The following is a 28,000-nucleotide window of genomic DNA, read 5'->3' as shown; positions in this document are numbered from 1 at the left end:
CAATCACACTGTGGCGCAGGAGAGCAAGCGAGCGCGCGCACTGTGCTCATGCACGAGCTGGAGTCATTGACGCGGCGGCGCGCACGTGACGTCACGCAGCCGGCTTTTCTCTCTCTCCGCTCCTCCTCGCGCAGCTGCTGCTCTGGTCTGCAGACATGGCGAACGTCGTAGACACTAAACTCTACGACATCCTCGGAGTATCTCCGTCAGCCACCGAAAACGAGCTTAAAAAGGTAGAGAAAGACCTTTCCGCCCCGCGCATCGTACAATAACAAAACCAAAGATGCGCGTGACGTGGGATGCTGCATGTTGGGGGAGCAGCCACTGGTGTGTTTTGCAGGTTGTTGAGATCCTCCAGTGTGGCCTTTTTTTGGATCTGGAAATAATTTGGGGAAGGGTTTGAAATATATACGTTAAAATATATAGTTTGTTTACTATGTGTATTGCTGTAAGTGTCCTTATGCTGTGTGAGCATCAGCCAGGTGCTGCAGACAGATGAAGGTGCTTCTTGCAGTTCAAAAGCTTTACAGTGGAAGGAGATGCTTAGCTTACCAGCTGCTGTGTCGAACCTGAGCTGGTATCTGATATGCAATGAGTTCGAGATGGTTAATGCAACGTGAATGCCTTGTTTTAGGTATTTTTAAAATATGAATCGTCATGTTTGTTTTCAGTCCTTTGTTAGAAGGTGAACGGGCTCTGGCCTTGATCCCCAAGTTGCCTGCGTGTTATGCTGGCTTTTTGTTGTTGTTTGATTGTGTCCACAAAGGATTTCAGAGAGCACAGCAAGACCAAAAATAAGGCCAGATATGTGGATTTATGACACTGTAGATACATGAAATAACTAGTAATGCGAATTCAAAGTCACTAGGTCCAAGAAAATGCACAATCCATGGAATGTGCGTAGTGCAAAATAGTCCTGTTCATGCATGGTTTTGAAATCAGCTTGTTTTGAACTGTCAAATGTGGAGGAAATTGGGATCGTCACCTCCGCACTCAATTTTTCAATGGGTTTTCAATGACAAATAGCATCAGTTTAAAGGGTTAGTTCAACCAGATTCTCTCATTAATTGCCCTCAAGTTGTTCCAACTTTGAAGATCTTTTTGATGAAATCTGAGAGCTTTCTGTCCCTCCATTGACAGTCTATGCAACTACCAAGTTCATAAAGAGATCGTAAAACGAATCCATATGAATTGAGTGGTTTAGTCAAAATTTTCTGAAGAGACTAATGAACAGATTTAATTTAGTCTTTTATTCACATATAAACATGATCAGCGAACATAAACAGAAGTTCAACCGAACCTGCTTTACACGCGAGAACAAACCTCTTACCGAAGCTCAAACACACGAGAATGAACCTCATTGGTTCTCGCACGTCAAGCGAACATGCTTGGGCTGACTGATGTGCGAGTTGATGAATGTTTATATGTGAATAAAATCCTAAATTCAATCTGTTCATCATTTAAAGCAATCATGTCTCTTCAGAAAATGTAGGACTAAACCGCTCAATTCATATGGATTCGTTTTACGATCTCTTTATGAAATTTTTGAAGCATCAAATTGATAGTTGCGTAACTGTCGATGGAGGGACAGAAAGCTCTCAGATTTCATCAAAAAGATCTTCATTTGTGTTCCGAAGATGATCGAAAGTCTTCCGTGTTTGGAACAACATGAGGGTGAGTAGCCTAATTAATGACAGAATTTTTTTGGGGGGGTGAACTATTCCTTAAATAATAACAGATAGATAGCCAATTGTAAAGGATGTTGATGAAATATTATGCAGTGTGATATAAGCTAGTACATAGTAACACTGATTAGAAAATAGTTTATGATTATTCGTAACTATTTACATGTTGTTTTTCATTTAATTACTTATTTAATTATAAGTACTATTTAAAAAAAGAATTAGAAAATAATAATAAATTAAAACATTTGGGTGTTTGCCATTTCATTATGTTGTAGCTAAGGTGAACTGGCTGGTTACTTGATACACTTTTAACTTTAAATATCTTTGATATTCTAGCTTCTATGGCGCTGATCCCGCTTTCAATGTAAATCTTTGAGAAATTAATATTTATCAGACTGAACATAAGTTTCAAACAACTCTGATTATGGGAATTAGTAATAGTACTATTTCGTACATCAACACTAATTACTGAGGTTTTGTGATTTTCAGGCATACCGGAAACTAGCAAAAGAGTACCACCCCGATAAAAACCCCAATGCAGGTGACAAGGTGAGTTCTCATTCTATGGAAGTTCTGAAAGCCATTAATGAAATAATAATAATTTGACCTTTTTGTTAATTCAATATATTTGTGTTAGTTTAAGGAGATTAGTTTTGCATATGAGGTACTTACTACCCCGGAGAAGAAGGACTTGTATGACCGGTATGGAGAACAGGGCTTGCGTGAGGGTGGTGGTGGTGGAGCCGGAATGGAGGACATCTTCTCTCACATCTTTGGTGGAGGTCTGTTCGGCTTTATGGGCGGCCAGAGCACCAGGAACCGGAACGGTGGCCGACGGAGAGGAGAGGACATGATACATCCACTGAAGTGAGTGAATATGAAAACAAAACCTCTGCTTTTTTTTTCTGGAGAACCTGAGAAGTTATTCTCTGCATGACCTATTTTTAAGTCAGCATGAAATCAAAATTGATTTTTTTAAATGTTATTGTGCATGCTTTATCTGTGCACATTATTCCAAAGAAAAGTTAAGTGGTGAGTTATAATTTAAAATGTAATAAAAGTAAAATGTATTTTTTTTTTAAATACCTAATAGAGTGTCTTTGGAAGATCTGTACAATGGAAAAACAACCAAACTACAGCTAAGCAAGAACGTACTCTGCAGTGCATGCAGTGGGTGAGTGTTTTAAGCTGGATTTTATGTAACATCTTTAAGGATTATAAAAATGAAAGAGGACCTGTATTTGTTTTTGGTGTCTACTAGAATAGGTTTTCGTGCTTGAATGTTAAAAGACAAATTATTTTTCACATTGCAGCTGCACCTGTCTTCTGTAACTTTCTGGGGTGCGTTTGCTGAAAGCGTCGTTATGGCCGCAAGTTCCGTAGTTATTAGCATAGTTCAACAAGTCAGTGTTTCCCAAAACAATAGTTCCAATGAACATTCACAAACAGCATCGCAAAGATGTGTGGTTGGAATGACAGCATCATTTCTAGTTTGTATGACGTGTGGACTTAAGTCCTTATCTTAAACAAAATAAGCAAGCAGACATTCAGTACAATCATATCTTTTATTTTGAATACATACAAATGTCATTTACGTCTTTTAGTTTGTCAAGGGATTTAAAGTGCTGTTTTTTGAAGAGTGCGTATGTGCTCTAGTACGTAAGAACGAGCCTAGATTGAATCTGAAAATTGAGCAAAATAACAGAAAAATGGGAATTGGTCCTCAGATGCCATGTCCGTAATTTATAGTAAAAAATCTAGCATTAATTTGATTAAATATGTTTTTACTCCACTACCTGCGTGACATCATTAACCAATGTGTTTGAACAACAATTTTGCGACAGTGCGGTTTCGGGAAACAGTTGTGACTAGCCGGTTGATTTCTTCAATGACGCATCATACTATGGTAGTTAAGCAGTGAGTTAAGTCATTCTATGGGAAACACAACCATGCTTAGTATGGGTGTAACAATACCCTCATGTCACGATTCTGTACGTCTTAAAGCAGAGGCTGAGTTGGCAGCATTAATGATCCACAAAGGGGATACATTACAGCCAAAACTTTGTTGCAGGAACATTTTGGCAATGAACAGAAAGTTGCATCTGCTTATATGAATAAAGCTTTTTCATGGCCTCAAATTAAAGTAAAGAAAACAGTCTTTTTCTTAGAGGCTGTGGTAATGTCATGGAGGAAGTGCAATATATGTATGATTTGGACATGCCTGCCAATATGATGATAATTATAAAGAAATTGCCTAAGATGGTCCCATTTAAAGAGTGTTCATTTACCTGAGATTTAGGCAGGGATTGAGCTGCTGATAGGGACAAATGTTTCTAAAGCATTGGAACCATTGGAGGTAATCCACAGCGTAAATGATGGACCCTATGCAAAATTTTGGGATGGATTGTGAATGGCCCACTCACTGGAGACAGTGAGAACAAAATGGATTGTGCTCAGCCAGAAGTCACCGTCAACAGAATTTCAGTTGTGAATTTGGAAGACATATGGCAACAGCAGTTTAAAGTGGACTTCCCAGAATGTAGCCAAGATGAACAAACTGGCTATTCAAAAGAAGATCAAAAATTCATGGAAATGGTGACACATTCTGTCAAACTTGTTGATGGGCATTATGAGATTGGTTTACCTCTGAGAAAGAGAGTTCAAATGCCAATCAATCGTAAAATTGTGGAACAACGTGCTTTGCATCTAAAGAGGGGACTTCAAAAAGATTTTTTTTTTTTGCTGACTATAAAGCCTTTATGAAGGATAGGGCCTCCAAAGGTTATGTAGAGCAAGTACCAGCAGAGGATATGACACGTAGTGATGGAAAGATCTGATACATCCCACATCATGGTGTCTACCATCCCACTAAGAAAAAAAATCTGTGTGGTATTTGATTGTGGAGCAAGTTTTCAGCGAACATCACTTAATGCTCAACTCTTGCAAGGACCAGACCTTAACCAGCTCACTCATTGGAGTGATGACAAGATTCAGAAAAGAACCAGTGGTGATCATGGCAGATGTAGAATCAATGTTCCATTTGAGTAAGAGTACTAGCTGATGATGTTGATTTAAGGTTTCTTTGGTGGCCCGGTGGGGACTTAAGTCAAGATCCAGTTGACTTTAGGATGTGGGTACGCCGTAAACTTTGCACTTAGGAAATGTGCACAAGATCATAAAGAGCAGTTCAACAGGGAAACAGTGGATAAAATGTTACATTCCCTTTATGTTGATGATTGTTTGGTTTCAGTCACTTCAGTTGAACAAGCGATAACCTTGTACCAGGAGCTTGTATCCATATGCACCAAAGGTGGATTTAGGCTCACAAAATGGATGAGCAACAGGCGTCAAGTGCTAGACGTAATACTGGAGGATCAAAGAGCAAAGACAGTGAAAGACTTGAGCATGGATTGGGATTCTCCATCAGTTGAGAGAGTGTTGGGAGTGCAGTGGTGCATTCAGTCTGACATATTCAAGTTCAAGATTGTAATCAAAGACAGACCTCTGACCAGAAGAGGAATCCTATCCATGATTAGTTCCATCTATGATCCATTGGGAATTGTGAGTCCTGTAGTGTTGTCTGCAAAAAAAAATCTTGCAAGATATCTGCAAAGGAGATTCAGGATGGGATGATGTCTTGCCTGAATTGGTTGTTAAAAAATGGACCACATGGCTGCAAGAACTTCACCCTCTGGAAAGTTTTGTGCTTGCCAGATGTTTAAAACCTCCTAACTTTGGTGACATCACAAATGCACAGTTGCATCATTTTTCTGATGCGAGCCAGGATGGTTATGGAACTGTGACAACATACATGCTTTTACACAACATGCATTCTCAAGTACATTATGCTTTTATCATGGGAAAATCAAGAGTAGCACCAATTAAGTCTGTTACCATCCCTCGTGTGGAACTCATTGCTGCTACCATGGCAAGCCGAATGGATGTGTTATGGAAGAAAGAACTGCATCTGCAGCTTCAAGATTCCGTCTTTTGGATGGACAGTGCTTCTGTACTCAAAAACATCAAGAATGAGACCTCATGATTTCAAATATTTGTAGCCAATCGAGTGACAGAAATCCTCAAGGCCTCTCAAACTTCACAGTGGAGATATGTAGACACAGCAAGCAATCCAGCTGATGTTGCTTCCAGAGGATCAACTGTCAACGTGTTTCTTAAGAACAAGACATGGACATCAGGTCCTGCCTTTCTTCTTCTTAATGAAAGTAAGTGGCCTGCTAATCTTAAAGGTGAACTAAGTAACTTTTTTACCTTAACTGAACAGCTTCGGAGTCATTGGAATGGTTATATTACTTATTTCGGGTTGAATGGTGGTCGTTTCGCACCCCCCTGGTGCCCGTGAGCGGAAAATACGCACTTGCAACTTTGGAACGCGTCAGGAAGTCTCGCGTGATATCAGGTCTCGCGATGTAAACAACTGCTTTACGGCCAAAAGAAATCTGCTAAAATGCTGTCATTATTGCGCTCCCTCACGCTGTCCGAACCTGAATGAAGAAGACGTTTTAAAGAATATCCCATCTGCTTTGATGTCGTTGATCTACTAGCCTCTGGTGTCTGAGAATCACCAACGAGTTTTTACAACAGTGTTGTCAAATATCTATTCCGAAGCTGTGGGGGGAGCTCTAGAGAGAAACCTGCGAGCAAAAAGCGAGAATACAGCGTAGAAATCCAGAAGCTACTGAGTGCTGCTTTAATGAACTTAAAAAGCTTGAAGTGGATGACCCTGAGGTCAAGAAAAGCATTGAGGTTAACTTTGTACAGCTCAAAGAAGAGGATGATGTTCTTTCACGTTTAATTCATCACTTTTCTTCTTGGTTCCATTTAAAGAAAGTATTGGCTTGGATTTTGAAATGTAAGAATCTGCTCTTGTCTTTTAGTCAGAAGAGGAAACACTGAGACTTGCCTGAGACAACTGAGCCACATTCAGGGACTTTGCCCTGTTCTTGAATATGTTTTGAGGGTTGGTGGACGATTGAGTGGGTTATCAACACCTGAAGAATCCAAACATCCTGTCATTTTGGCCAAGAATTCTCACATCTCGGATATCCTCCTGAGACACATACACAAGGAGGTAGGACATGCTGGTCGTAATCATGTTGTCCAAATTACGACATTACGAAATTACTGGTGTAAGTACAGCAATAAGAAGAGTATTGTCCAAATGCATCATCTGTCGAAGACTGAATTCACTTCCAGGATTTACCAGATTTACCATCAGAAAGAGTCACTACGAATGAACCTCCATTTACCCGTGTTGGGGTCGATTATTTTGGACATTTTGAGGTAAAGTGCAGAAGAAGCATTGTGAAAAGGTATGGAGTAATTTTCACCTGTTTAGCCATACGAGCCATATATATTGAAGTGGCACCCTTATTGGACACAGATTCTTTCATAAATGCACTGCGACGTATCACTGCAAGACGTGGACAAGTCAAGGAACTTCGATCTGATAATGGAAAGAACTTTGTTGGAGCAGAACGTGAGCTAAGAGTTGCCATAAAGGAATGGAATCAGTGTGAAATCAATGATGTCCATCTTCAGAAATTAATTATATGGACGTTTAACCCCCCAACTGGATCACATTATGGAGGGGCCTGGGAGAGATTAATTACATCTGTGTGGAAAGTTCTGAATTCTACCTTAAAGGTGCAGAATCTAGATGAAGAAGGCCTACACACCGTTCTTTGCGAAGTGGAAGCTATTATTAATGGTCGGCCAATTACCTTAGCATCCACAGACTCCAGTGACTTGGAAGCATTAACACCAAACCACCTGTTGCTTTTGAGGACTTCACTATCTTTACCACCAGGAGAATTAAAAAAGGATGATGTTTATGCTCGTAAACGATGGAAACAAGTCCAGTACATGTCAGATTTGTTCTGGAAGAGATGGGTTCAGGATTACTTACCGCAGCTTCAAGAACATCAGAAATGGTCAAGAGTCAAACGCAACTTTAAATCAGGAGACATAGTGCTTATAGTGGATAACACAGCACCTCGAAACTCTTGGCTTATGGGACGCATAATTCAAACTTTTCCAGACAGAAAAGGATTTGTGCGTCATGTGCAAATTAAGACTAAAAGCAGCTCTCTGGACAGGCCGATAACCAAAGTCTGTCTTCTACAAGAAGCAGAATATGGATAACTAACTGACATTTTTTGATTTTGACATTGGCCTATGAGCTTGACAGAGATTAACTGGAAAGAATACTTTGAGTATGAGTATGAACACTTTTTTTGGCTTGACTTTTTCCAAGATTTTTCCTTTTTTGGAAGAAGAAATGGACATTATATGATGTTGTTAATGCATTAATTAGAAAAATTCATGTCTCTAATGAAAATGGAATCATTATTTGATAATTAGGGGCTGGAATGTAGTAGACATGAAAGAGTTCATGTTTTTGATTGTCACGTGATCATGGTGGGGCGTCACGGGATTACGTAGGAATGTGAATATTAGTCACCTGTTCACTGATTGAGATGGAGAGGGGGTGAGCAGGGACGATGTATTCTTTGTTAACCACTAAACTTTGTACCATCAAGAAACATCAGTCTGTGCAATAAAGAAAAGCTAGTAAAAGTTATTTTTCTTCACCAATGTTTTATTTTTGCGTTATAAGTTCATAAAGTCCCTGTCTTAGTCTCTCAGCAGTTTTATCATTGGAGTGAGTAGCTGCTATACCCCCCTTAACTCTTCTTCTTCATCAGTCAAGGGGGTAAAACAGGGGCCGTGCAGAAGTGCGCCACGTGTAGGGGCCGTGGCATGCGGATCATGATCAGACAGTTGGCTCCTGGCATGGTACAGCAGATGCAGTCTGTGTGCACTGACTGCAATGGAGAGGGTGAGAATTCAGTACTACTTTTCATTGTTTTTATGCAGTGGACATGATTTGTGATGGTATAAATTCCACATTTTAACTTGGTTGTGTTCGTAGGGGAAGTGATCCATGAGAAAGACCGCTGTAAAGAGTGTGACGGCCGTAAGGTGAGTAAAGAGGTGAAGGTCTTGGAGGTGCACGTGGATAAAGGAATGAAACATGGACAGAAGATCACATTCACCGGAGAGGCGGACCAGTCGCCCAACACAGAGCCTGGAGACATTATACTGGTGATGCAGGAGAAAGATCATGAGGTAAAACACACACAAAGAGCAGAAAAGAGATAATAGTTGGACCCTAAATAACAATTATTTTTTTGACCAATACTATTATTATACGAACAAAGTTACCAGCATTAACACTGACCAATTTTCATTGAGTGAATTCAGTGTGGAGGACATAACTGAAAACAAATATAAAACGGATATACACAAGAGAAACAGATACACATACATAAAGAATAATAATAATGTAAAAAAAAAAAAAACTATATACATAATTATCACGGACGTATCGCCTGCGATAATTAATGCGATATGGCTCAGCTTGTCAGTGAACTACGGCTCTGTGTAGTAAATGCCGCTCCATCTGAAAGCAGGTGATGGCGATTTACTACTAATCAAGGAACCGGCTTTACTGACGAGATGCGCATAACAATGTCATGCGATATATTGCCCAGCCCTAATGTATGCATAAGTATACTGAAGAAATGCAGAAAACAGAATTGAATCACTTTCTGGCTATTAGGATGTGCTGTTTTGCAGAATGAGAATATTTACATTATAGAAATATTACATTAAAATTTAAGTAATTGCATTTTCCACTACTTTTAAAGAACAAAACCTTCAGTATGATGTCTTTGTATGCAGGAGTTCCGTCGTGATGGAAACGATCTGCACATTTGCCACAAGATTGGCCTGGTGGAGGCGCTCTGTGGATTTCAGTTCATGCTCACGCACCTTGATGGACGGCATCTCGTCATCAAATATCCCCCTGGCAAAGTCATAGAGCCAGGTGAGCACAGGTTTTTTTGGGGGGGTCAATGTTTTGTTCTTGGTTTTATAGAATATTTTCTAGGAATTGTCCTTGTGTCCTTTGTCAGGTTCTATAAGGGTCGTCCGGGGGGAAGGAATGCCTCAGTACAGAAACCCGTTTGAGAAAGGAGATCTGTTCATCAAGTTTGACGTGCAATTTCCTGAGAACGGCTGGATCAGCACAGAGAAACTAACGGTGAGTTTCCAGCAGTGTTGATGTTGTTGACTAAAACTTTTTTTATTTTTATTTTATTTATTGAAATAAAGCTAAAATAAAATACAAATAATAAATAAATCAAAATTCAACTTAAGCGTAAAAAGAACATTTTAAATGAAACAACACAATTACACTGAAAATATAAAAATAAAATAAATCAAAATATTAATTTAATACTATAATAGTATATAAATAACACTGGTTTTCAAAAGTACACACATTAGGTACATTTTTTTTTTTTTATCTTAATAGTCCTTTTAGAACAGTCTTTTCATCTGAAGCGTGTCTATGAAAAAAAAAAAAAAAAAAATTGGTTGCTTTTATTAATATGCTAGCCTTAAGGTTATGAATAAGCTGATGTGTTCCAAAATAATGACAAAATTCGCATTTATGAGATATAAGCATTCAAACCTAAGGCTACGTTCACACTGCAGGCTGAAACGACCCAATTCCGATTTTTTTTGCCCCTATGCGACCTGTATCTGATCTTTTCATGACAGTCTGAACGACACAGATCCAATCTTTTCAAATGTGACCCAGGCCACTTGGGTATGTGGTCCAAATCCGATACGTATCCGATCTTTTGAAATGCGACTTCAGTCTGAACAGCCATGTATCCGACCCGCACGTCATTGATACGCGACAAACGTCATAATTCTGCGTTGAAGTAGGCGGGAATGAGAAGATAAACAACCTGGTTCTGGTCATTCGGAAGTTACTGATGAATTCTGTATTAGTGAAGCCACTCACATCAGTATCCCACCACTCCTGGCTGCGACTCCGCACCCACACGTTTCTCTGTACCGACGTTGCTATCACTGCTCCACAAAACGCCATGGCCAAAAACCTTGCTCTCCTCCTTTTTAATTTTCTTCTTAAAACGAGAAGACTGTAATTGTGCTGGCTCCGTTGGGAAAATAACTTTAATATCGTTAAACGAGCTCCACTGTTGACATCCATGTTTAGCTACTTCCGCAAACAACAAGTGACGTCGTTGACCGTTGAGTACTCTTCTGCGCATGCAGGTCACTTCTGGGTCATTTCACGTTCACGTTCACACAGGAGATCACAAAAGGTCGCATTTAATTGGAAATGTGAACAGCCTTGCAAAAAAATCGAATTTATTAAAAAAAATCGGAATTGAGCATTAAGCCTAGTCTCTCACTTCTGGTAAAATGGATGGCAGATTTTTATGATATCACCGCTGACTTCAGCTTCTCATCAAATCTTCTGTCCAATCAAATGCTCACTAGAATGTAAAGCATAAAGCACCTGGCCAAAGCGACCGTTGACATGTCACGGAGCAATATGGGTTGGAGATGTGTTTTCGGTTGCTCAAACGCTCAAGTTTTATTCTTCCAACTGTACGTTGGTCAAGAATGAAATGGCTAGAATTTATTCATACCTCTACCAACATATCATCAGTGCTCGGATTTGCTTCCATGGTGCTGTCAAGTACGACTTGTAGTCTGTGAGGTAAACCAAACGCTATTGGCTATTTGAAAAAGGGGAGGGGCCATTTAATATGTCCCGCCTTAGCTTCCTGTTTCAGTGGAATTACATCAACACATCATACAAAGCTGCGCGTTCAAAGGTACTTCAGTGGGCCTTTAAAATGCGTTCTAAAGTATCTTACTAGGTCTTGCAGACTTTGAAGACAAATAGCTCCATCTTGTCAGGTCCACTCACTAATGTACCTTATTTCATGTGTGTCTGTTCATACAGGAGTTGGAAGATCTGTTGCCGTCACGTACAGAGGTTCCTGTCATCTCAGCGGATGCGGAGGAAGTGGATCTGCAGGATTTTGACCTCAGTCAGGGATCAGCAGGCAGTCACCGCCGTGAAGCTTACAACGACAGCTCTGACGAAGAAGGGGGTCCGCATGGTCCGGGGGTGCAGTGCGCCCACCAGTAGTCCCACAATTCTTTACAAGTTTTGTTTGGGGAAGTGTTTAGATTCCCTTTTGTCGGACAGATTTCATCCTCACCCTCCACGTTTAATCATATAGTGAACCGAACACACACACACACTTGCAGTACATATAGACATAGACATACACTTACACTTGCATTATTTACTGCAATCTCACATACAAACCTACAAATAAATTCATTCATGCGCCGTTTTAAAAGAAAAGACAAGCATAACTAGAGGCAAAGCAAAATAATTTATTCACTACTTTCATTTCCATTGTAGACTTTCACAGTATATATGCTCTCTGAATATATAAAACGCAATGTCTGTGGGGAGGCAGACTGTGTTGTTTAAGTTATAATTAACACGCACGCACGCACAAGTTTGTTTTAAAAGACTGAGGCATTGTGCAGTTTTCTGGAGTTCAATAAAATGTTCAAACGTGTCTCATTATATACTTGCATTGTCAAGGTATTCAGGCATTGTCAGTCATCTTGTACTATTAATTCAGAGGAAGTGCTGGTTTCTATTCAATGGCAGGACAGGATAATATGCATGTGGGCGTCACACTGAGATGAATACAAAACAAACCAAACCAAACCCAAAAGTGTTTCAATGTGCTCACTGTCTATGATAAAGTTATACGAGTCATGCAGTTTATTATTTGCCAAAGAAACACAACAGTCTTCTTAAAAGATCAACAGCCAATGTGTGTGCATGCATTGTAAGCACTAATATAAACTTATAGGGGGTGGCATTTATCATTGGCAATTAGGAAAGTGTTTGAACCTTGAGCAAAAGTTGCTATCGTTTAAACAGTTACTTTTGTGCTCCTACATCAATAAAGTTGATGAATGTTTTACTGTGTGTTCTGTATGTTTGTGGAAATGGGTTTGAGTATGCACTAGTGTCCTTCTTCGGTTTCGGTCATACGTTGAGCTGTGGGCGCAAGAAGCTCTTTAAATCCAGCTGTATTTCTAGAAAACCAAAACAAATAGATTAATACAACTTTCAATTTCTGCTAGAGAGAACCTCGTGATTTTCTTCCTCCACAAATGGAAAAAACTAGCATATTTCTGATGCTGCTCTTTTTGAAGCCACACAGAAAAGAAAAATGTAATTTTGAGGAGAGAAAAAATCTGAATTGCATGAACCTTTTGTATTTTTTTTTATTCTGTGGCAGAAACAAGCTTCCATATAATTATGGCTTTTTATCTCATTTCAAAAGTCATTGAAAGTATCACTTTTAATACATATATCGTAATTTTGGACTTCATATCACAAATATTACTTAGTATGTCATAATTTGGACTTTTCATATTATAATTTTGGTAACACTTTATTTTAAGGTGGCGCACAGTAGTTACATGTACTTACTATAGTAAATTATGCATAATTAGAAGTAAACAAACCCTAACCCTTACCATAAGTCTATAGTAAGCACACATAGTTAATTAAAATTACTCACTACTTATTTGAGTAAGTAGGCTACAATGTAACTATTTTAATGTCATAATAATTTTTTATGTGTTGGAAATGGGATTCCATATTGTGGTCCATAAGACTTAGGAGATCAGGAACAAGTTAGATGACATAAAATACCCAGTGATCACTGTCAGAATGAGCTAGCCTAGCATGCGTGCGCATACGTTACCTCTCTCGTCTGGTCTGGAGAATACATGAGCGTTCTCTCCTCATCTGCTGGAGTTTCTCTCTTACTAAAGTTTTCTGTTGTAGCTCATCCTCCTAGAACATTCAATCAACATTTACATCATGCCCACACAGTGGTGTGTGAAAGAATGCACATGAATTTTGTGCGTACCTGTCGTAGCGTGTCGGTCAGATGCCTGAGTGTGTCTTCCTGCGTCAGGCCCAACAGATCTTCATCTGCCTTCCGACTCTGGACGATGGCCAGTCGCTCTTGAACCTCAACAGACCAAAACAATATACTCGCAATTCAATAGTCAACTATAAACTTATCTTTATTGTCAACATGAAATCAAAAGTGACCCTGTTTACATATTTAATTTACATTCCTGGTCTTACTGTGCGCATTTGGCAGTGAATATCCTGTTTCACCCAAAAACTTCATATTATGAAAGTAAAATGGGTTATGAATTCAAAAAAGGTCCAAAAGCATAGGATATGGCCTTTTTAACTAAATATTCCACAAATAAAACATATTAAATTAAGCCAATTTCTGCCATTCTTTGGTCAATCCTAATTATGACATAAAGGCCTTGTTTCACAGACAGAAAGGGCTTAGATTAATCCAGGATTAGGCCTTAGTTCAATTAGGACATTTAAGTAGCTTTTATAAACGAGCTTTAGAAAAAAAGAAAGCTTTACTGGTGTGCATCTTGAGACTAAACAATGGCACTGACATATTTTAAGATATGACAGACAGTGCAAGTTGCTTTCAGTTAAAACAATTCAAACATGCATTTTAGGGACTAGGTTTAAGCCTTGTCTGTGAAACGGGAAAAAGACTAGATTATGAGATACTAAATCATAATTATTAACTTATGACATATTATGACCAGTCAAAAATATAAGATAAAGTAATAATAATGACACCAGTCAAAATTCTAATAAAAAGGTTATAATTATGACATAAATTACTTTTTGTCATCATTTCAACTTTTTGTTAAAAAAAAATTAACCTCATTATGACTTCATAATTTTGACTTTATCTCATAACTATGACTTAGTATCTCATAATTCTGACTTTTCTATCTCATAATTATGTTATGTCATAATTTCACCTTTTTTATGTATTATGACTCTCATCATTTGTGATCAGTTTCTCATGTAAACTTTTTATGTCAAGTATAATTTACCAAAAGCATGATTTTTGTTTTTGTTGTGTGGCAGAAATAAGCTTCCATAAATATTGTGAAGCATTCCGATATTATTATTATGCAGATGGCACAGATGAGTTTGCTCACTCTGAGTAGTTGTCTGTCTCTGTCCCGTTGCCAGCGTCGCTCTGCTCTCCTCTGGATGTCCACAAGGCAGCGCATGGTGGCCTCCCGCTGTAACTGCTGCTCCTCACCCGCTCTCTCACAGATCTCCTGGTTCCTCTGCTCCTCCATCTCATGGGTCTCCAATGTTTGCGTGGGTTCAGCATCTGGGAAATGGACACTTGCTGGTGGCGTGTCAGTGTTTTGTAGCGGCTGTGAAGGAGAGACGGGCTGATGGGTGTCCCCGAGAGGTTGCCGTGTGAACTCTCCATCTCTTATATCCTCCTGTTGCTGCCCAGCCTAAAGAAAACGTGATATTTGTTGTATGATTATTGTGAAATAAAGATTCCTTGTGATTTCAGATTTCAAAGACAAAGTGATAGAAAAACATTCTGAGAAAAACACTGGATATTGACTGTAGCCTATTTATTTATTTTGTTTGTTTGTTTTGTTTCAGTTCCAGCTTTAATTCTTGTGTTTGAGAAATACACTATAAAATTGAAAATTATTATTGTTATTAGTATTATTATTTTCGACATGCATTAACTTTTAAGTTAATTTTAAGTTTTAAGAAACCCTAGGGGGACCTTCACGGGGTTTCTGAGATTGTGTGAAAAACTAAACTGTGAACACTTTACAATAAGGTTCATTAGTTAACATTAGTTAATGTATTAACTAACATGAACTAACAATGAGCAAAACATTTGTTGCAGTATTTATTCATATTTGTTAATGTTAGTTGATAAAAATACAGCTGGTCATTGTTTGCACATGTTAGTTCACAGCGCATTAACTAACGTTAACAAATACAACCTATGATTTTAATAATGTATTAGTAAATGTTGAAATTAATATTAACTAAAATTAATAAATGCTGTTGAAGTAATTGTTCACTCTTAGTTCATATTAACTAAGGTAGTTAAATTATGTTAACTAATGGACTTTATTGTAAAGTGTTACCACTAAACTAACCTAAACTTAAATTAACTTAACTTAGGGTGACCATATTCCAGGTCATGTCCGGCCGGGATTTCGAGATCGCCCAAAATATCCGCGATTCGGCTTTTGCTTTCTCGTCGCCATTCATTTTGTTTACATGTACACCTTTTGATTCAGTAGTACTGAATTAATTCCGATTGGTTAATCTGAATGTAGTGTTTACATGAACGCTAAACAAGTGATCGGTTGATGTGCGTGTAAGCATTGCTAAGAAAATTCCTGTGTTTTCGTCTCGATCGGGATCCGTGTGAATCAGAATGCATGACCTGCAAAGCTGGCACGTACGTGTCAGTGTCAAATAATGTAATAATGTAAACATAATGAATGGTGACTGTAGAAAGCAAAAGACGAATCCCGGGCATTTTGGGCGATCTCGAAATCCTGGCCAGATATGTCCTGGTTAAACAGGACGTATGGTCACCCTACTTAACTAGATAAAGACAAAATAAATACTTAACATTTTTTCATTACATTTTAATAATAAAATACTAATATAAATATTTCACCAAGGAGTAACCTGCAAAAATGTTAAGATGTGATATTCATATCTTTTGAAAATGGTGTGCATTATTACAATCTAGGGCACTTCAAGTAGATATTTTATATAACAGGTTTTCATCTAACAAACAAAAAAGGCTGAGAACACAGATCTATTCCTATTTTTACATATTATATATATATAAAAAGTAATACAGCTACTGACACAGAGGAACACATTACGGTTCAAAAGTAATTTGAAGTGACACTCTTACTGTGATGAAGCCTGAATGGTCTTGTTGGATCAGTGTCTGTGTCTCTCCTTTCTCACTCTCTGAATGCGTTTCTTCATACTGTGCACTTCGCTGCAGTGAGACAGGGCTTATGTTCTCCTGGTGTGTGTAAATATTCACATCATGTGGATTTGTGTCAGGGACGTGTGTGTTATTATCTCCATCCTCCTGCACTGTAATAGAGACGGCCTCTTCTTTCTGTTGAGTCAAGGTCACTTCCTGTAGAAATCAAACCTTTCTATGTATAAACGAACAGTTTGAGGTGATTTAACACAGAAAGAGAGTGTGTTTTGCATATGTACCTGAATGTGATTCTCTCCGTGGGTTGGTTTGCTCCAGGCCAGTGTGATCAGAGAGTTTTGTTTCTCCACTGAAATCTCCTCATGGTCTCCTTTGCTCTTAATGTCTCCTTCTTCTCTTTTTTTGTCTCCATCTCTCGTCTCCATCATGCTCACTTCATTTCTTGGGTCTTTGACACACACAATCTCTAAATATGGAGTATCTTCTGGATCTAAAACCATGCCACATCCTTTAAACACAGAAATACAGAATAAAAGTTAATGCAATTTTAATTTATACACTACCATCAAAAGCTTTTTTTAAGGAAATAATACTTTTATTCAGCGAGGATGCATTAAATTGATCAAAAGTGACATTAAAAAAATGTATGATGTCACAAAAGATTTATATTTCAAATAAAGGCTGTTCTTTTGAACTTTATATTCATCATAGAATCCTAAAAAAACATAAACATGGTTTCCATCACAACTGTTTTCAACACTGATAATAACAAAAAAACCTTTTTCATGAGCAGCAAATCAGCATATTAGAATGATTTCTGAAGGATCACATGACACTGAAGACTGAAATTCAACTCTGCCATCACAGGAATAAATTACATTTTAAATATATTCAAATAGAAAACACTTATTTTCAATTTCAGTAATATTTTTAATAATTATTTTATCAAATAAATGTAGCCTTATAAGAGACTTCTTTCAAAAACATGAACAAATCTTGAACGCTAGTGTACACTTTCTCCTATCCCTGTTTAAAACTTCATCTGTAAGGCATTATATTAAGGATGTGGCATATGAATGTTTGTCAATTACCAGTGCAGAGTTCTTGTTTTTCACCATCTGACAGCTCTTCATGCTCCTGTTCAGTCCTCTCTCTCTCCTAACAGAGACACACGAAACAGTTACTCACCTTGTATTCCCTTCAATTGAAAATCTAGTTCATCTCTTCAAGTGAATTTGGTTCTTCAGTGGTTTCTTCAAGTACTTTAGGTTGAGCAAAGAATATTCTAAGTATCAAGAGCCATTTCTAAAAGTAAAGGGTTCTTGAGTTGTACTGGTTCGGTGGATATACATTTCTTAAAAATAAAGGTTTCAAAAGGGGGTTTTCACAGCAGTGCCCCTTAAGAACCGTTCAGTCAACAGTTCTTAGAAGAACCATTTTTCTTAGTGTGAAGGACATTTAAAAAATCTAAAAGATCCCTTTTCCACTATAAAGTGTAGGCTCTTCAGAACATTGCTTAAGTTCTAGGTATCATCTGTTAAAAGCAAAAGAGGCCTTGCTCTAGATCCAATGCATAGATGATTTTGGCATCAGGAAAGCATGATATGTGATTGGTGATGTCTAAGTGTGGAAGTCATTTGTCATTACGGCTTCAGCGTTCACTGTGTTGGTGCCTCTGCTGGCGTGTGCTGGCACACGTGACTGCAAAACTTCATGCAGGTTGTGGAAACTGGGTCCATGCAGTTCACTCTCATATTTGTGAAGCAAAGTCCAAAGACCCTCGGGGTCCTGAGAAAGGAAAGAGACTGGATCAAACAAGCTATTAAAAAATTAAAAATTGTGGTTTAAATCTCATTTATCACACTGAAAATTGTCCATTTGAGTGCACTGCATTGTGTGATGCCTGGGATTTGCACATTTTAGCAAACATAGTGGGTGTATTCCATGCATACTGAAATTTCACAGACTGTGCTAAGCATACATACTAAATACTGCAGAAATAATGATAGTATGCTATTCAGAACATAGCATGAGAGATTTACCAAATCTGGCAGAGAGTATAAAACAGTCCAGGCCTCATCTTCATGTGCTTGTGTCAGCTTAGTCAGCAAATGAATGGCACATTCCACCCATGAGACATCTATTCGAGAACACCCTGGGGCGAAGGGTCCAGTATAAGAACCATGTGCTTCCTGTAGAGCAGCTTTAATCTGCTGCAGGCTCAACACACAACTCGGATCCACAGTGTTTCCGTGGACCACATCTTAAAGACACAAATATACACACTTTTAATGAAAACCAGAGAAGGCATATTTTACTGCTGATGTGCTTCTAATGCTAAATTACTAGTCATTATGGTGAGTTCCCCCCAAAATTAAATGCAAATCTGGATTTGGAACAACACAAGAGTGAGTAATCATTTTGGGGGGAACTGTCCCTTTAATAGTGATATTTGTGTTTTTATATGTAGATGATTAACTGTTGTTTTCCTGAATGTTTCGGAGCCCCTGGAGGTCGCTCAGGGAAACCCTGTGCAAGATCTCCAACAATTGTTTCCTTTCCTGCTCCTGACACAGAACCAAAAACTGCAGCACAGCCTGATGGGTAAGAAAAAAAACAACTTACAATAAAACTGCACATAACACAAGCATAAGAGAAATATTGCTGGCTTCAAGTCATGTTGGAATGAATGTATTTTTGAGATAATCATACATGAATGTATGTATTTAGCAGTAGTACTGTTGATAAAGCTGATACCAAATGAGGGGACCAAATAATTTATGAAGAGACCAAATTATTTTCCCATGGTTTTCCTAAATTTTCCATCATTCTCTGTGGGAGCACAAAAATGACAAAATGTCGTTCAAAAGTTTGGGGTCAGTGTTTTTTTTTTTTGCGAAAGAGAGAATTAAATTGATCAAAAGTGTCAGTAATGACATTTATAATGTTACAAAAGATTTCAAAACAGATGCTGTTCTTTTGAAAGAATCCAGAAGAAAAATGTATAATGGTTTCTTTCCTGTTTTCAACTTTATTTTTCTTGAGCAGCAAATCAGCATATTAATGATTTCTGAAAGATCATGTGACACTGAAGACTGAAAATTCACCTTTATTTGTATATATCATTTTAAATTGTAATAATAATTTTCACAATATTACTGTTTTTACTGTATTTTTGACCAAATAAATGCAGCCTTGGTTAGCATACGAGACTTTTTCAAAAACATTAAAAATTGTACCCCAAAAATGGACCTCAAACTTTTGGTGGTGATTAAATAACAACTGCACATTTAATGCAAATGAAGATAATACATTTTATTTATATTTTTAGAAAGTCTTTCTGTCTTTGTAAGTAAGTGAACAAGAAAAATTGCCCAACAAGTTCATTTTATTCCAACTTGAACATATAACACAACGTAACTTTCAAATTCATAAACAAGAATCTGGAGGATTTGTATTACAACACCTGCTGTGCGCAATTTCCTTTTTTCCAGCCCTGCTGTTTTTTAGCGGTGGGATCCACGTTTTCCTGAAGCCAGATTCTAGACAGTTCCTGACTGACTGAGCCTCTCATATAAGGCCTAGAACACACAGAGATAGCTTTTATTCAAGCTTGCACACTTTGAAGTAAAAATTGGTGTACGAGTCAGCATACAGTCAGTGTTTTAAATCCCATATTTAACACGCTCACCATCTGTCCCAGTGCTGTCTGGCGACCAGCAGTGCCGTGTAGGACTGTTCTTCTCTCTCAGCTCTCCGCACAGCGACGCACAAACTGAGATATATTACACGCAGAACTTCCTGTCCCACTCTGCAGGAGCAATAAATCACATCACAACATTGTGCAACCATTAGCATAGATATATTACCATTAATATAATAGATTGATATTGACATTAAAAAGTCATGCTTAACTATGGCAGTATGTGAATGTCAACATTTCTAGTTATGCATGCTCAAATTTCTTGTCATTGTGTTTGTGTTGCATTCTCAGGGTGGCCAGTAGAGGCACTATAGTGGGCAGAAACATTAAACCTTCTATGGTGTATTCTGTCTGGTGTATTCGAACTACTGATGCTGTTAGCCAATCACATACATCTATTAGAATTCATCTACCAATTAACACAATTGAATGACCTGTTCATGAGCGTGCAGATTGCTTCCTTCTCATCTTGATAATGTGACTCCAGCTCCAACAGGAAGATGACAGCGGACCAAGCCTGTTCCCTCGGTTTGGATGACCAAGCCTGATCTCTAGGTTTAACACTCTCAGGACAGCCTCGCAAGACCACAGAATCACAGCTCCTACCATATTCATCAAATAGAATTAAGTAGTAATGTAAAGCCTTTATATATAATGCATTATAAAAGTATTTTAATGCATTAATTATGCCTTGTAATGCACCTTATGTTGCACTGCATCATATCATGACTAATTGTAACCACAGTTATAATACATTATAATTCTTATACACTCACCTAAAGGATTATTAGGAACACCATACTAATACTGTGTTTGACCCCATTTCGCCTTCAGAACTGCCTTAATTCTACGTGGCATTGATTCAACAAGGTGCTGAAAGCATTCTTTAGAAATGTTGGCCCATATTGATAGGATAGCATCTTGCAGTTGATGGAGATTTGTGGGATGCACATCCAGGGCACGAAGCTCCCGTTCCACCACATCCCAAAGATGCTCTATTGGGTTGAGATCTGGTGACTGTGGGGGCCATTTTAGTACAGTGAACTCATTGTCATGTTCAAGAAACCAATTTGAAATGATTCGAGCTTTGTGACATGGTGCATTATCCTGCTGGAAGTAGCCATCAGAGGATGGGTACATGGTGGTCATAAAGGGATGGACATGGTCAGAAACAATGCTCAGGTAGGCCGAGGCATTTAAACGATGCCCAACTGGCACTAAGGGGCCTAAAGTGTGCCAAGAAAACATCCCCCACACCATTACACCACCACCACCAGCCTGCACAGTGGTAACAAGGCATGATGGATCCATGTTCTCATTCTGTTTACACCAAATTCTGACTCTACCATCTGAATGTCTCAACAGAAATCGAGACTCATCAGACCAGGCAACATTTTTCCAGTCTTCAACTGTCCAATTTTGGTGAGCTCGTGCAAATTGTAGCCTCTTTTTCCTATTTGTAGTGGAGATGAGTGGTACCCGGTGGGGTCTTCTGCTGTTGTAGCCCATCCGCCTCAAGGTTGTGCGTGTTGTGGCTTCACAAATGCTTTGTTGCATACCTCGGTTGTAACGGGTGGTTATTTCAGTCAAAGTTGCTCTTCTATCAGCTTGAATCAGTCGGCCCATTCTCCTCTGACCTCTAGCATCAACAAGGCATTTTCGCCCACAGGACTGCCGCATACTGGATGTTTTTCCCTTTTCACACCATTCTTTGTAAACCCTAGAAATGGTTGTGCGTGAAAATCCCAGTAACTGAGCAGATTGTGAAATACTCAGACCGGCCCGTCTGGCACCAACAACCATGCCGCGCTCAAAATTGCTTAAATCACCTTTCTTTCCCATTCTGACATTCAGTTTGGAGTTCAGGAGATTGTCTTGACCAGGACCACACCCCTAAATGCATTGAAGCAACTGCCATGTGATTGGTTGATTAGATAATTGCATTAATGAGAAATTGAACAGGTGTTCCTAATAATCCTTTAGGTGAGTGTATTTTAATTGCCACACCATTATAAAGTATAATGCGTTAATAAACATGACAAACAACAACTTTAAGATGTAATAAAGAATCTGCAAACATTATAATGCATTTTACCATTGGTTACAATTGTTTATGAAAAGATATAGTGCATTTTAATGTACATTATGAATATATTTATAATGCATTAGGCTTCAAATAAAGTGTTACCATGTCATTTTATACTTGGGTTTAAATGGCAAATATATAATGGAAGATTAGAAAATCAACAGGTAACTTTTAATTACCTGTAGCACCGGAGGGCCCCTGGCAGCCCACACATCTGGAGAAGGTCTCTGTGTCTGAAAGCTTGCTCTACAAACGCTCCCAGTTCACACACGCAATCTGTCTGATCCCACGCTGACATTGAGTCCCACCAAACAACACCTTTAATTATGTGCAAAAAATACTCTTTAACTATTCTTTGAAAGGGAGTGGTTGAGCACTCTGAATTTGATCTTGTACCATACTCATCCTGTAACATCTCTCTGTACAGGTGCTCTTTGATGACGTCATATTTGTAGGACAGGAGTTGGAGGATGTCGGTACTGCTGGGAGAGATCCTGCCCGGTCGCATGCTCCCAGCGTTCCTCTGAGAAAGAGATGGTAGGACACTCCAAACACCATCAAGAACAAGTCTGGATCAGAAAGCAGGAAGAATATGTGGTCAATTTGTGAGTATAAGCAATTGAATTAAAGAGTGTGTTTAAAGTGACCTGGTGTAAAGTCTCTTGGCCCTATTCTGAAGACACAAGATACTAAACTGCTCTGGATCTTGCTCCTAGAAGAAAACAATACAGAATATCACAAAGTACACATATATTTAGCAGACACCATTCTCCACAGCGATTTACAAATGAGTGAATGATCATGATTCCAGCTAAAATAGAGTGCAAAGCTAAATAAGTGAAAACATACAATTTTAATTTTAAATGAGAATTTGTATGAACACATTTTTTACCAGTTGTTTAGAGATGAAGTTGATTGTTGATGTTGTGTTTTGTTTGAGAGTATGATCGATTCTACCAGCCTTCAACATCTGGAGCTCCCAGTACAGCTACAGAAATCAAAAGCAGTTCACATCTTTTAATTCACAATTTAACCCTGCATGATTTTCAAATTCAGGCACACAAAAGACCCCCCAAAAAAGGCAAATATCTAAGATAAGGGTTCACTCTGAGAAAAAAAAATCCATAGAAAAAACGAATAACGTCCTGGCAGATTTTTTTTCCGGACATTTCCTACAACCCTAAAACACAATGCGTAAAATACCTGTGAAGTATTTTTACTGGCTTTTCTTAAGGTGATGATACACAGGGCAACTTTTTGAGCAATGTTGCTGGGCAATCATGCCGAGCGATTGTTGCTTGGACACTTTCCCATTGAAAATGGGCAATACATTTCTATCTGGATAATTTAGATCGGTCATGGGCCCCTGTGTCTCATCTGGTTGCCCGTTGATGACAACATTGCCCTGCAACATTGCTCAAAAAGTTGCCCTGTGTATCATCACCTTTAGAGCGTTAAAGGGATAATTCACCCAAAAATTCTGTCAATTCAAGCCTAAATTAAACCTGTTCATCATATAAAGCAATCATGTCTCTTCAGAAAATTTGGACTAAACCGCTCAATTCATATGGATTAATTTTACGATCTCTTTATGAACTTTTTGAAGCGTCAAAGTGGTAGTTGGTACCTCTAAAATTGAGTGTGTGTGTGTGTATATATATATATATATATATATATTAGAGCTGCACAATTCTGGATAAATTGAGAATCACAACTTTTTTGTTTCCAGTGTGGTTTTGTGAAAGGTTTAATAGACGAAGGCAAATCATTATCATTTAGGAATAGGATATATTATGCTATATTACTGATTAATCGTGCAGCTCTAATATATATATATATATATATATATATATATATATAAAATCTTACTTATAATATATATATTTTTTTATTTTTTTTATTGCTTACAATATATACAGACCCTTTCCAAAAAATTTGAATATCATGGAAAAGTTTATTTATTTCCATAATTCCATTCAAAACGTTAAACTTCCATAGATTATAGATTCAGGGCCCACAACTTAAACGATTTCAAGTATTTAGTTGTTTATTTGTACATAATTTGGGCTTCCAGCTCATAAAACCCACGAAAACAGGATTTCAAAAAATTAGAATATTACATGAAATCACACAGTAATTACACAGTGATACCATGGTCATTGAACCAGGTTTTGGTTCTTTTGGCAGTGTGGGCAGGTGCAAATCCTGCTGGAAAATGAAGTCAGCATCTCCATAAAGCTTGTCTGCTGAAGGAAGCATGAAGTGCTCTGAAAATGTCCTGGTAGACGGCTGCGTTGAGTGGACAGCACAGTGGACCAAAGTCCTCTTTTCTGATGAGAGCAAATTTTGCACCTCATTTGGAAACCAAGGTCCCAGAGTCTGGAGGAAGAATGGAGAGGCACACAATTCAAGATGCTTGAAGTCCAGTGTGAAGTTTCCACAGTCTGTGTTGGTTTGGGGAGCCATGTCATCGGCTGGTGTTGGTCCACTGTGCTGTCCACTCAACGCAGCCGTCTACCAGGACATTTCCAGAGCACTTCATGCTTCCTTCAGCAGACAAGCTTTATCACTGTGTAATTACTGTGTGATTTCATGTAATATTCAAATGTTTTCGTGGGTTTTATGAGCTGGAAACCCAAATTATGTACAAATAAACAACTAAATACTTGAAATCGTTTAAGTTGTGGGCCCTGAATCTATAATCTATGGAAGTTTAACGTTTTGAATGGAATTATGGAAATAAATAAACGTTTCCATGATATTAAATTTTTTTGGAAAGGGTCTGTATATAATCTTACTTTAGAAATAAGAAAAATAAAGTAAAGCAGAGTATTTTAGAGAAATATAGAAGGAATTAAATAAAAAAATACCTCTTCTCTGTTCTCTCGCTGTTTCTCCATCACTAGGAGAACATGCAGAACTCTTCTGGCTGAACATGACAACCCTCCACTCTGACCTCTGACCTGAACACATCAAACTCTGTATCACATTCAACTTTTCTGATTTCTTTCTCTTTCTACTTCTCTTTTCTGTCTCGCTCCTCTCATTCATGTGATTCTGAGCCGAATGTTCACCTGTGAAATGGCTCTCTTTGTCTCCTCCAGGCTGGCGGTGATGAGAAAGACGCTCTTATAGAGGGAACAGATGACGTCCATGCCGACCTCATCCTCCTCACGTACACCGATGGTCTCACAAACCAAATGCAAGCACTCTTCCATCCTAAAAAAGACAAAGCATTTCATATAAGCTCAATTTCATCACCACAAAGGTCTTTGAACGAAATAAATATACACACTACAAGTACAATCAACATAATGAAATGTGTTCTTGCTGTACATCATGTTGCAAATATAAAATACAAACATAACAGGTAGCTCTACCTTATATAATTCCAACTTGAAAAGAGAAAGTGTCTCACTTGTTCGATGAGTTTATCTTCATGAATGATGCACGATTACAACAAAGCCACGTCTGTTGCTGAGGAAACCTTTAGGGTCAGATTACAGTGGCAGCTTTGCACTGACCGCACTCTTCCTCAGACAAATCATGACACCCAATCAGGTACAGTGTATATAAAAAGCCTGGCCGAATCCTACTGTAAACCATATGTTAGATAGCTCTTATTTTAGACTTTAAATATTTGGTTAAATTGAAACATTTAGGATTTACATTGAGTTAAAATGACATGTATGTTTTATATCAAAGTTGAAGAAATTGAATTTTGATGAAAATTAAGACAACCAACCAAACATTGTAAGACCACAATATATTTATGGTATTGGTTGAGCAAATATCCCATTTGTTAATTTTTATTAAAATTATATAATCTTTTGTTTTCTACAGTAAATCTAAATTAAATCGTATTAATCAAAATTGGCTCGCTATTTATGTATAAATTTAGTGAAAAACTGTTTTTTTACACTCTATATGTAATTTTGAGTAACCCATTTTAAATGTGCAATAAGAACAAGCACAGACTGGGTAAAGGTGGTATTTGGTGTAATTAATAACACGACACAGTAAAAATACTGATGAATGTCAATGCACCTGATAACATACAGTACATACAACTACATAACTCAAAATAATTCTGTGAAGGCACTGTATCAGATTCCGCTCTTTTTGTGTTTTTATTTTTACATAGATTCACTGTCAGTGTTGTAAATAAAATGATCAAGTGTAATAACATATTGCTTATAAAAATCTGTATTTAAAGAGAGTGAAAAAAATGTAATCACAACACCAGTGCAACAGCAAAAAAGGCCCATCAAAAACAGTGCAACAAATAAAAAAATAAAAACAATACAGATTTGTTCAAATCATTAATTTGATTAAAAATATCAAATTGAAGAGGAAAAGTCCATAATCTTTTATCTTGATGTTATGGCAAGCAACCATGCTAAAAAAGAAACCTCATGATGATTCAAAAAAGCTTTTACCTCTTTGCATCTGTGTTGAAAGAGGAAAACTATTCTTTTTTCACTGGATGTGTAACTGATAATGTGTAATTTAGCTGCATTAAACACAGGTTAACACTGTTAGAAACACTTACAGACAGTAGCACCAATCAAAAACAAACAAACCACTAAATACAGTATACAGTAGAGGATTGTTAATGTGGTTTGAACTGTAAAGTAAAAAAATGTAAATGTGCGTTAAGCTCAAGCATTTTAAAGTCACTACAAAATTCAATTCGCAACTCATTATACTTGTAATCTGATGAATTTCTGAGTGAAACAGGATATTCAACAAAAAAAAAATGTAGGATGGTACTTTTTATTCATCAGGAAATGACAGAATCGTGAAAAGTGAAGGCAGATGTTGGAAGGTCAAGGGTTGATAATTAAGAGGGATTTGTGATGTCAGCTGAAAAACTAGCAAGTGTTTACATTTGTATAATGATTATAAATGTTTTTATATGAAATAATGTGGACTAATTTTAAGGCCAATTCACACTCAGATTAGTACGCCACTTCTCAGATATATTCCCATTTGACATTGCGACAAACCGCGAATGAACATGTTTGGCGTTGGTGGGTGTCTGTCGGTGCAGTGTGAATAGGCCTTTACAGAATAAGACGAGGAATGTGCATTATAAAGAAATAAAGCAAATTTTGATTTCATGTTGACTTCAAGAGCTTGTTTTAGTTCATCAGACCTCAGGGAAGATTAAAACAAGATTCAGTGATATTTAGACCTTGTAGACAAACCGATTTGACTCCACAGTTTAAGGGTCTCAAAGATTGCCATGGATAATTTTAGGGCATTTCTCAGGGGCGATGCAGTGGGCGTTGTGTTCAACCAGTCCAGCGGGACACTGGCATCCTGGCACACAGGGTTTAAAGCAGTGAGCCTCGATCACACCGAGTGGCACGTCTTTATTAAAACACGTCTTAGGACACGGCGGCCCACACTCATCAAACACATAACCGCGGTCCAGCGGGCAACCCACAGCTGTAGGGATGGAAAAGAACAAGCATGGCATTATATCAATTATATCATTTGGCAACAAATCAAGTCAAATGAATTTATATATTGCTTTATACAACACAGATTGTTTACATGACACGAGCAAATCTTTTTAATCCTGTAAACATGCAATTTTCATTATTCTGATTATTCTCTGAGAATTGCGGTTTCCCATCTGTCACTGTCAGTCACTACAATATTATGTCGACTGACAAATGGGGTCTCACTTGGGAGCCCCAATCAC

At 38.0% G+C, this 28,000-nt stretch overlaps 3 protein-coding genes and 1 long non-coding RNA gene across 4 annotated transcripts in view; 2 read left to right on the top strand and 2 right to left on the bottom strand.

Annotated features, from left to right (window-relative positions):
* Positions 1 to 5: 5 nt before the first annotated feature.
* On the top strand, positions 6 to 12,604 carry dnaja2b (DnaJ heat shock protein family (Hsp40) member A2b). Its single transcript, XM_084409173.1, has 9 exons — positions 6 to 233; positions 2,175 to 2,234; positions 2,323 to 2,552; positions 2,779 to 2,859; positions 8,411 to 8,544; positions 8,638 to 8,834; positions 9,450 to 9,594; positions 9,683 to 9,810; positions 11,557 to 12,604. Exons 1-9 carry the CDS (start codon positions 156 to 158, stop codon positions 11,743 to 11,745), a joined length of 1,242 nt encoding a protein of 413 aa, XP_084265299.1. The 5' UTR covers positions 6 to 155; the 3' UTR covers positions 11,746 to 12,604.
* LOC311290588 (uncharacterized protein) lies at positions 11,982 to 22,795 on the bottom strand (the record flags this gene model as incomplete). The annotated part of the gene is made up of 15 exons (XM_084409172.1): positions 11,982 to 12,722; positions 13,400 to 13,491; positions 13,568 to 13,672; positions 14,694 to 15,008; positions 16,460 to 16,696; positions 16,780 to 17,006; positions 17,590 to 17,656; positions 18,146 to 18,286; positions 18,541 to 18,761; positions 18,978 to 19,095; positions 19,965 to 20,079; positions 20,190 to 20,309; positions 20,636 to 20,803; positions 22,467 to 22,605; positions 22,684 to 22,795. The coding sequence occupies 15 exons, from the start codon at positions 22,793 to 22,795 to the stop codon at positions 12,650 to 12,652; spliced, it is 2,250 nt and encodes a 749-aa protein (XP_084265298.1). The 3' UTR covers positions 11,982 to 12,649.
* On the top strand, positions 19,019 to 27,475 carry LOC311290590. The gene is made up of 3 exons (XR_014627412.1): positions 19,019 to 19,102; positions 22,715 to 22,892; positions 25,392 to 27,475. It is a non-coding gene; the product is annotated as an uncharacterized lncRNA (long non-coding RNA).
* Positions 26,270 to 28,000, bottom strand: part of kcp (kielin cysteine rich BMP regulator) — a 61,448-nt gene continuing 59,717 nt past the window's right edge. Inside the window, exon 50 of the mRNA XM_084409171.1 lies at positions 26,270 to 27,741. Within this exon, the coding sequence (XP_084265297.1) occupies positions 27,524 to 27,741 (218 nt within the window). The 3' untranslated portion in view covers positions 26,270 to 27,523. The remainder of the gene's footprint in view (positions 27,742 to 28,000) is intronic.

Source organism: Rutilus rutilus (genome assembly GCF_951802725.1).
Source record: "Rutilus rutilus genome assembly, chromosome: 5".
Lineage (NCBI taxonomy): Eukaryota > Metazoa > Chordata > Actinopteri > Cypriniformes > Leuciscidae > Rutilus > Rutilus rutilus.
Note: the sequence above shows the minus strand (reverse complement) of the source record. Positions and strands in the feature narration are given on the sequence as shown.

Bases quoted from the DNA above. Each gene is read 5' to 3' on its own strand.
- dnaja2b (XM_084409173.1), top strand. From the start codon at position 156: ATGGCGAACGTCGTAGACACTAAACTCTACGACATCCTCGGAGTATCT. The intron at 2,553-2,778 runs GTGAGTGAATAT...AATACCTAATAG, and splicing joins GACATGATACATCCACTGAA to AGTGTCTTTGGAAGATCTGT. The intron at 8,835-9,449 runs GTAAAACACACA...CTTTGTATGCAG, and splicing joins TGCAGGAGAAAGATCATGAG to GAGTTCCGTCGTGATGGAAA.